General features: G+C 48.0%; 1 protein-coding gene across 16 annotated transcripts in view; it reads right to left on the bottom strand.

Moving 5' to 3' along the window:
- Nucleotides 1-275: 275 nt before the first annotated feature.
- LOC310641440 (scavenger receptor cysteine-rich domain-containing protein DMBT1-like) overlaps nucleotides 276-9,985 on the bottom strand; it is an 83,206-nt gene continuing 73,496 nt past the window's right edge. For 7 of the 16 annotated variants that reach the window (XM_083364494.1, XM_083364504.1, XM_083364502.1 and 4 more), the window contains 2 exons: nucleotides 2,626-2,990; nucleotides 281-1,135 (listed from right to left, as the gene is read on the bottom strand). In XM_083364494.1, coding sequence (XP_083220620.1) covers nucleotides 937-1,135; nucleotides 2,626-2,990 — 564 coding nt within the window. In that variant the 3' untranslated portion in view covers nucleotides 281-936. Of the gene's footprint in view, nucleotides 1,136-2,625; nucleotides 2,991-9,985 lie in introns of all 16 variants that reach the window. The other 9 variants (XM_083364496.1, XM_083364497.1, XM_083364505.1 and 6 more) reach the window with 5 other exon arrangements.

Genomic DNA, 9,985 nt, shown 5'->3' with positions numbered 1-9,985 from the left:
GACATTTTAAGCCATTTTAACAATATTTCTTACATTCTTGCACTATAACATCACCTATTGTCATTCTATTGTCATTTAGACAAAGATCCTTACAGGACATTAGTTTCAGTCTGATTTTATATTTAATTATTTTCTTTAGAACAGTTTGTCCTAGTATGGATTACAATCTTGGATCACAGTAGAATGTTCCATTTACATATTTGGGTTACAGTGATAGAGCAGAAAGGATCACAACTTATTTACTGTAATGAGTACAGGCTTTTCTTTTAGTCCATGCTACTGAATCTGGATGTACTGCACCCTTTAAAATCTAAAATGCATTCTTTGACTCTTTTAACAAAAGTATTTGATATGGTTTCCCTCTCTGTACTGTCCAGATTCCATTAATTCTCCATTTGTGATGCAAATTTAGCAGAACCTGTGCATTAAATAATATCCAAATTATTACTGTTATTCTAAATGCTGAATGATATTTGAGTCAATTGAATAAAACCTAGATATAGTGGCCTGCAGCTTCACAAAATAGAAATATAGTCTCAGTGTATTACCAAATGATAATAACATTTAACTTTGTAGTCATGATGGATAAAATCCAATTACTCTGACAATTTTCCCCAATGTGATTAAATACTCAGAAGCAAAATGTTTCCAGCTATCTTTATTTATTTTGCTAGGTTGTTAAACTAATTAAGTATGATGAATTAAGGCAAAAGAGTCGTATATCTTCCCACATCAAATCAAAGTGTACAGAGGACAGGAAGGAAGAAGATAGCTAAAAGCACAACAGTGAAAACATTTAAACACTGAATAGTTCAATTTTGCAATGTAATCATGTGAAAAACTGTCATTATTGAGAAAGATTTGCGTCATAAGAAAATATCATACATTGGATCATACTCAAGCTGCTATTTGGTAAGCATAAATAGCCCAGAAAAATTATTTCCATGTTATTCTGTTTCTTTTATAGCAGCCTTGGTAGCAACGAGAGGAATAATCCAGTGCTTTACACACTAGTATTTTGCAGCGAATATAAACTGTGGAATAGTTGTTGCGCAAAGTGAAGGATTTAAATCTAAAGCTGATGCTTCTCCTGTTCCTTGAAGAAAAAAGTTGATATGTACTATCCATTTTGCATCTGAAAGAAATGGAACAAGATTTTATTTTTTTGATAGAACCTGCACAAATACAATTTCACTGCATTAAACTATAGTAACAGAGTGCTCCAGTGAATATCATGCTTGAGAGTATTTGCTCATAGATTTACTATTTGCAGATAGTTACATATTTGCAGATAGATTGCTAGTCAACCAATTCTGATAATAAAAAACACAAGAATGATAAAAAAGGAAGATTTTAAAATGAAAATTTTTGAAAAACCATACATTGTATGGGACAACAAACATTACGCTGAGGACACAAAATGAGTAAGGAATACTAAGCCAAAGAAACTAGAGGCCCAAGATAATGGAGTGAATCAGAAATTGGACTAGGTCTCATTTGTACCAACACTATTTACAATATGTCTCCATATCATTTGGTCCTTGCAAATCATCCTTATTTCCACTATGTACATGCAATACTTCATACTTTTGTTCTTTGAACTTCATTCTAGTTTTGAAATTTCATTATATAAAATGTTTGTTAAGTATTTAGATTACCTTGCTAGGCGGTTTCAGCCTAACCCAAGGCCATCAACAGGCAGTAGTCACAGCAGTGACAGCTCATATTTGTGTAAATTTTTTGGATTGCTAACAAAGAATTAAAGGAAGACTGATATGCATTTCAAACTTATTTGTTCTCATCAGTCAGCCATACCCTTCTGAGATTCGAACCTGGGCTGATTGCACCTTAGGCAATTGTTCTAACATTTAGGCCACTGGCTCTTCCTCGCTTTGTTAGCTGAGAAGCAAGGGAGATATGTGTTAAATGTTTGTTAAGTATTTAGATTACCTTGCTAGGCCCCAAAGTATATATTCCTTACTTTTTCAAGCGTTCCCCTCAATCTATTTGTTCTTCTTTCATGTCTTTTTTTGTGATTCAATCCTTTTCATTTTCTCCATATGAACAACAATCTGTATTTAGCAATTACCTTGTCAAAATTGTGAAATTTATCATGCATTTGTTGATCAGGAAAGGTTTTCACAAGATAGAGTTGTAAACAGAATTAGAGACTAAAGATAACTGGTATATAACAGAAAGATTAAGAGCATGTTGGCAAAAATAATGAAAGGGTGGGATGGGATCCAATAACAGATAGCAAATGAGCCGGTGAAATCTAAGCAGAACATAGAATATTAAGTTAAGTCTGGTGTTAAGAAACAGAAGGAAATGGAGCAGGAGCAGAGAGAATGGCTGAAGAGCTTGAAGCACTTTTCACCATCATGTTTTGATCCAAATGTGCTGGACTGTAACTTATCTAGTTATCTACCGGTAGTTATCATGAACCCTTGGCTGGCTGGTTTGGTAAGCATCAGGTTGAGAAAAGCTAATTCAGAGGCATTAAAAGAAAGCTTCCAGAAGAGTATTCTAGAGATGCAGATAAAGTGGGAAAAAAATTATCTACATAGGATAGAGAGGCAAAAAAAGTAATGATTCTGTGAAGAAATACTGATTTGTTAGACTTACCCTTTATTTATCATGATGTAAGTTTCAGTTTGGAAGTCGTAACGGTTAGGGGATGCCACACAAGAGTCCATGAATAATATTTGATTTATATTAAAGCTGTGGAGTGTGGCTTGGATAAATGCATTCTGGTTCAGGTTCATAAAGTAACCCATGTTATTTATTGGCTGTGTAAAGAAAGGTGACTCATAAAATAAAAACTCCATATGAAATTTTGGCCCTTGATTTGTGGATTCAAATTCATCAATGTTGTGGGTGACTTCCATATTTCTGCTGGGCTCCATTTTGCAGAGGAATCGAAACTGAGGATTTACGCCATTCCCAGAGCTGCTCACAATATTGGTAAAAGTGCTTGTCTTCCCGTAATTCTGTTAAAACATAAAGCAATATACATATACATATACATATAGTCATGGCCGAAATTGTTGGCACCCCAGAAATTTTTCCAGAAAATCAAGTATTTCTCACAGAAACGTATTGCAGGAACACATGTTTTGCTATACACAAGTTTATTCCCTTTGTGTGTATTGGAACACAACAAAAAAAAGGGAGGAAAAAAAGCAAATTGGACATAATGTCAAACAAAACTCCAAAAATGGGCCGGACAAAATTATTGGTACCCTTTCAAAATTGTGGGTAAACAAGATTGTTTCAAGCATGTGATGCTCCTTTAAACTCACCTGGGGCAAGTAACAGGTGTGGGCAATATAAAAATCACACCTGAAAGCAGATAAAAAGGAGAGAAGTTCACTTAGTCTTTGCATTGTGTGTCTGTGTGTGCCATGCTAAGCATGGACAACAGAAAGAGGAGAAGAGAACTGTCTGAGGACTTGAGAACCAAAATTGTGGACAAATATCAACAATCTCAAGGTTACAAGTCCATCTCCAGAGATCTACATTTGCCTTTGTCCACAGTGTGCAACATTATCAAGAAGTTTGCAACCCATGGCACTGTAGCGAATCTCCCTGGTCGTGGACAGAGGGGAGAAAAGAGAAAAATTGATGAAAGGTTGCAACACAGGATAGTCCGGATGGTGGATAAGCAGCCCCAAACAAGTTCCAAAGGAATGCAAGCTGTCCTGCAGACTCAGGGAGCATCAGTGTCAGCGCGAACTATCTGTCGACATTTAAATGAAATGAAACGCTATGGCAGGAGACCCAGGAGGACCCCATTGCTGACACAGAGACATAAAAAAGCAAGATTACAGTTTGCCAAAATGTACTTGAGTAAGCCAAAATCCTTCTGGGAAAACGTCTTGTGGACAGATGAGACCAAGATAGAGCTTTTTGGTAAAGCACATCATTCTACTGTTTACCGAAAACGAAATGAGGCCTACAAAGAAAAGAACACAGTACCTACAGTGAAATATGGTGGAGGTTCAATGATGTTTTGGGGTTGTTTTGCTGCCTCTGGCACTGGGTGCCTTGAATGTGTGCAAGGCATCATGAAATCTGAGGATTACCAAAGGATTTTGGGTCACACTGTAGAGCCCAGTGTCAGAAAGGTGGGTTTGCGTCCGAGATCTTGGGTCTTCCAGCAGGACAATGACCCCAAACATACGTCAAAAAGCACCCAGAAATGGATGGCAAGAAAGCGCTGGAGAGTTCTGAAGTGGCCAGAAATGAGTCCAGATCTGAATCCCATTGAACACCTGTGGAGAGATCTTAAAATTGCTGTTGGGAAAAGGCGCCCTTCCAATAAGAGAGACCTGGAGCAGTTTGCAAAGGAAGAGTGGTCCAAAATTCCAGGTGAGAGGTGTAAGAAGCTTATTGATGGTTATAGGAAGCGACTGATTTCAGTTATTTTTTCCAAAGGGTGTGCAACCAAATATTAAGTTAAGGGTGCCAATACTTTTGTCTGGCCCATTTTTGGAGTTTTTGTTGTGACTCAGGGCCAGCCTGTGGGTCCGACAGCCGGCTCCGATGTATCGGAGGACTCAGATGTGGGGGAGGAGGGAAACGAACCGGCTGATGATGATTTGGTGGCTTTGCAGAGTCCTCAGCCGGGGACCTCTTCTCAGCTGCGTGAGCCCGAGAGTGCGGAGGAAGATGACCCACAGCTGGCCCTGTTCAAGGACGCCCGATGCAGGAGGCAGTCGAGCAGGAACAAACAAAGAAAGGCTGTGAGACTCCTCGGGAGGAGGCACAGGGAGACCACGCCCTGAGCTCTCTATAAAAGGAGTGTTTGGGGAGGGGCTGGTTGCTGAAAGCAACTTTTCCGCTTGAGAAGACAAGCTCTAGTGTTTTTGTTAACTGCGTAATTAAATCTTGGCAGAAGCCTTTTAGCCTTGGACGCTCTCCAGACTCTTCTTTTTGAATAGGGGTTGCGAGAAGAGGGCTGGTTCAGAACAGTTTGCTTTCAGCCACCCACCCCTTATTACTACGATGGAGCAGCTTCTTGCCGAGAATGCCCAGCTCAACCAGCAACTCACCTTGCTGGCCACTCAGGTGGCACAACTGCAGGCTCAGGTACATGCTGCCCCCCCACCCAGGAGGAAATGTCAGATAGCTATGCCGGATAAATTTGCTGGTAAACCAGAACTGTTTCCTGCCTTCCTGGGACAATGCCAGCTTTATATCAGCGTGAGAGCAGCTGATTTCCCCACTGACCGAGATAAGGTGGGATTCGTGTTGAGCCTTCTGTCGGGAGATGCAGCTCGTTGGGGCACGCCTCTGTTGGCACAGCCTAGCCCTTTGTTGGATAACTTTGGGGGGTTTTGTGACCATATGCGCCTCATGTACGAGGACCCGATTAAGGCGCAGACTGCCACCCGACGCCTGAAAGCTTTGAGGCAGGGTCAGCGCCCTCTACAGGCCTATATCAGCGATTTCCGGCTGCTTAGCCAGGATTCCGCCTGGAATGAGGCTGCGCTCGTGGATGCCTTTCAGGATGGCTTGTCAGAGGAGATGTTGGATGAGCTGGCCCGCGTGGACATTCCCTCAGATCTGAATGGGCTGATCCATCTTTGTCTGCGGATCGATGCCCGGTTGCAGCAGCGAAAGAGTCGCCGTGCCACCCCACAGACCCCTGCCGCCCCTGTTGTGCGTGAGCCCCCAGTCCAGAGGGAGGAGCCAATGGAGCTGGGTGCCGCCAGGTCCCGTCTATCGGTGACGGAAATGGACAGACGACGTTCGGAGGGGTTGTGTTTTTACTGTGGGGACCCTGGACATTTGGCTGCTTCTTGTCCAAAGAAGCGTCAGCGGGCATCAGTGACCAAGCCGGCCCTGAGAAAGTCCCCTGCTTTGCTGTCGGGAAACGGCCCGAGCCCGATCTAGACGGTGTGAAAGATCGGGCGACCCACAACGACCACGCCGAGCGATGCCGTTCCGACGGTGCCTGTGAACCTTCACGGCATTTGATTTTGGAGGCACGTCTGATCCTTCCTGGCAAGCCAGAGGGGATTCCGGTCCATGCCTTAATTGACTCTGGGGCTACCACTAACTTTATGGATTCAGCCTTTGTGGCCAAATGGGCTGTTCCCCAGTGTCCAGTGGATCCGCCCATGCTTGTGGAGACCATCGATGGTCGAGTGCTCCTGTCCGGGCCTATTACGGCCGCCACGCAACCCGTGTGTATGGCCATCAGTACCCATGTGGAGGCCATTCAGTTCTACGTCACTTCGGAACTGCACTTCCCCGTGGTCTTGGGACTGGCGTGGCTCCGGGCGCATGATCCACAGATCTATTGGTCTCAGAACTTGGTCACCTTCCCAAGTTTGCAGTGCGTGGACCACACCCGCCATATCTGTGCCGGCCAGGTGGAGGGTTCCCCAGGGGTTTCCTTGCCTCCCGAACTGTCCGACTTTGCTGACGTGTTCAGCGAGTCAGAGGCGGACCAATTACCCCCGCACAGGCCCTACGACTGCTCCATTGACCTAGTCCCTGATGCGCCTCTCCCAGTGGGGCGTTTGTACTCCATGTCGGAGCCCGAGTTGGCTGCATTGCGGGACTTCCTGACAAAGAACTTGGCTCGTGGATTCATCCGGCCCTCGTCCTCGCCAGTGTCTGCGCCCGTGCTCTTCGTCAAAAAGAAGTCGGGCGAGTTACGGCTTTGCTGTGACTACCGGAAACTCAACGCTATCACGGTGCGTAACCGCTACCCGCTGCCCCTCATCCCCGAGCTCTTGGACCGACTCCGGGAGGCTAAGATCTTCACGAAACTGGACCTGCGTGGAGCTTACAACCTCGTCAGGGTTCGGCCGGGTGATGAGTGGAAGACGGCGTTTGGTACTCGCTATGGACATTTCGAGTACACGGTGATGCCGTTTGGCCTGACCAACGCCCCCGCTGTGTTTCAGCATTTTATGAATGACATCTTTCGGGATCTGTTGGACCAGTTGTGATTTACCTGGACGACATCCTGATTTACTCCCCGTCGCGTGAAGCGCATCATCAGCATCTCCGTCAGGTCCTGCAGCGCCTCCGGAAACATCGGCTGTTTGCCAAGTTGGAGAAGTGCCAGTTCTACCAGGTGACCATTGATTTCTTGGGCCACCGCATTTCTCCTGAGGGCATCGCCATGGAACCGAGTAAAGTTGAGTCGTTGCAGAGTTGGCAACCCCCGCGTCGCGTGAAGGATGTTCAGCGACTTCTTGGATTTGCCAACTACTATCGGACATTCATCCCTGGCTTTGCTGCCTTGACAGCCCCCCTCACCCGGCTCCTGCAGAAGAAGACTCGGTTCCAGTGGAATGCCCCCGAACAACAGGCGTTCCAAGCTTTGAAGGACGCCTTCATGAAGGAGCCCATCTTGAAGCATCCTGACCCGCAACGGCCGTTTGTCGTGGAGGCGGACGCCTCCGACATTGCCATTGGGGCCGTGTTACTCCAGGCAGCGACGCCCAACGGTACCCTTTTCCCTTGCGCGTATCACTCTCGGAAATTGAATCCCTCGGAGCGCAACTATACCATCTGGGAGAAGGAGCTGCTGGCCATCAAGGCGGCGTTCGAGGCTTGGAGGCATCATCTGGAGGGGGCGCGGCATCAAATCGAGGTCCGGACGGACCACAAGAATCTGGAAAGCCTGCAGACCGCTCGAAATTTGAACCAACGCCAGATCCGGTGGTCCTTCTTCTTTGCGAGGTTTGACTTCCGGGTGCGGTACATACCAAGCGGGCACAACCAGAGAGCGGATGCTCTGTCCAGGAAGCCCGAGTACACCCGAGTGGAAGACAAGCTTCCGCCCAGGACAGTGATCCCCGTCGAGTCTTTTGCTGCGGTGCGGGAGCCGGTGGATATACGGGCTCGGATCCGGGAGACGCAGCAGCAGGAGGCGTGGGTGGCTCAGCGGAAGGAAGAGGTGGGGCCAGATTCGCCTTGGTCGGTCACGGATGGACTCCTGTATTATCGTGACCGGCTCTATGTTCCAGGAGGGCCACTCAGGGGACTCGTCCTCAGCCAATGTCATGATAACCCGGCTGCGGGGCATTTTGGCCTGTTCAAGACTCTGAACCTGGTCTCCCGTACATTCTGGTGGCCCCGAGTCCGACACGATGTCCAGTCTTATGTCACCTCCTGCGTCCCATGCAGGCAGGCCAAGTCAGCGACAGGGGTCCCGCCTGGTTTACTGCAGCCTTTGCCAACGCCCAAGAGACCCTGGGGGGCTGTGTCCATGGACTTTCTGACGGATCTACCCCCATCCTCCGGCTTCACGACAGTGTTTGTGGTGGTGGACATGTTGACCAAGATGGCGCACTTCATCCCCTGTCGCGGCTTACCGTCAGCTCGCGCCACTAGTCGCATGTTCATCCAACAGGTGTTCCGGCTGCACGGCCTTCCCGATAGAGTCGTCTCCGATAGGGGGGCCCAGTTTACAGCCCGCTTCTGGCAGGAGTTGATGCGGGCGTTGGACATTAAGGTTTGCCTCTCGTCCGCGCATCATCCTCAGACCGACGGGGGTACCGAGAAGGTCATCGGCATCTTAGAGCAGTATCTGCGCTGCTACGTTAACCTGCAGCAGGACAATTGGGTGGACTATTTGGCCATAGCCGAGTTTGCCTTTAACAACTCGCAGCACACCTCCACGCAGATGACACCGTTCTTGGCCAACGTGGGTTATCACCCCCGGTTTTTCCCCCTTTCTCCCGTGGACTCACCGGAGCCGGCAGCGAACGAATTCATGGCGGAGTTACAGGCGATCCATCGGTTGGTGCGACGGCAGCTGGAGAAGGCCAAGGCCGACTACAAGAGGTTCGCCGATCGGTCGAGAAGGGATACGCCTCCATTATCGGTGGGGGATCGGGTCTGGCTGTCCACCAGGAACCTACCATCCACTCGGCCGGCGAGGAAGCTGGACCACCGTTACCTTGGACCGTTCCCAGTCGAGGCCGTCATCAACCCGGTCGCCTATCGTTTAACTCTGCCACGTTCCCTGCGCGTGCACCCCGTCTTCCATCGGTCCTTGTTGGTCCCCGAACAACCGGCTTGTCCACTTCGCCAAGCGGAACCTCCCCCATCAGGACCTCGTGATGGCGACAGCACCCCCGAGTACGAGGTCGCCAGCATCAGGGATTCCCGCTGGCTGAAAGGTCGCTTCCAGTACCTGATCGAGTGGAAAGGGTACGGGCCGGAGGACTTCACATGGGAAGACGCGACCGCCGTTCATGCCCCTGCGTTGGTGACTGCTTTTCACGAACAGTTCCCATCCCGACCGCATCCGGATTGGCAGACCCGGGGGAAGGGCCCTGCGGTGCGGGATAGTGTTGTGACTCAGGGCCAGCCTGTGGGTCCGACAGCCGGCTCCGATGTATCGGAGGACTCAGATGTGGGGGAGGAGGGAAACGAACCGGCTGATGATGATTTGGAGGCTTTGCAGAGTCCTCAGCCGGGGACCTCTTCTCAGCTGCGTGAGCCCGAGAGTGCGGAGGAAGATGACCCACAGCTGGCCCTGTTCAAGGACGCCCGATGCAGGAGGCAGTCGAGCAGGAACAAACAAAGAAAGGCTGTGAGACTCCTCGGGAGGAGGCACAGGGAGACCACGCCCTGAGCTCTCTATAAAAGGAGTGTTTGGGGAGGGGCTGGTTGCTGAAAGCAACTTTTCCGCTTGAGAAGACAAGCTCTAGTGTTTTTGTTAACTGCGTAATTAAATCTTGGCAGAAGCCTTTTAGCCTTGGACGCTCTCCAGACTCTTCTTTTTGAATAGGGGTTGCGAGAAGAGGGCTGGTTCAGAACAGTTTTGTTTGACATTATGTCCAATTTGCTTTTTTCCCTCCCTTTTATACATATATATGTTGAATGTTTGTTAAGTATTTAGAATGCACTTGCTTGGTCCCAAACATGGGACAAATCTTATTTCCTGTTTCAGCCTAGCCCAAGGCCATCTACAGGCAGTAGCCACAGCAGTGGCAGCTCATATTTGTGTAAA

Source organism: Vipera ursinii, assembly GCF_947247035.1.
Source record: "Vipera ursinii genome assembly, chromosome: 5".
NCBI classification, from domain to species: domain Eukaryota; kingdom Metazoa; phylum Chordata; class Lepidosauria; order Squamata; family Viperidae; genus Vipera; species Vipera ursinii.
The sequence above is the reverse complement of the archived record's forward strand: the minus strand, read 5'-3'. Positions and strand labels throughout refer to the sequence as shown.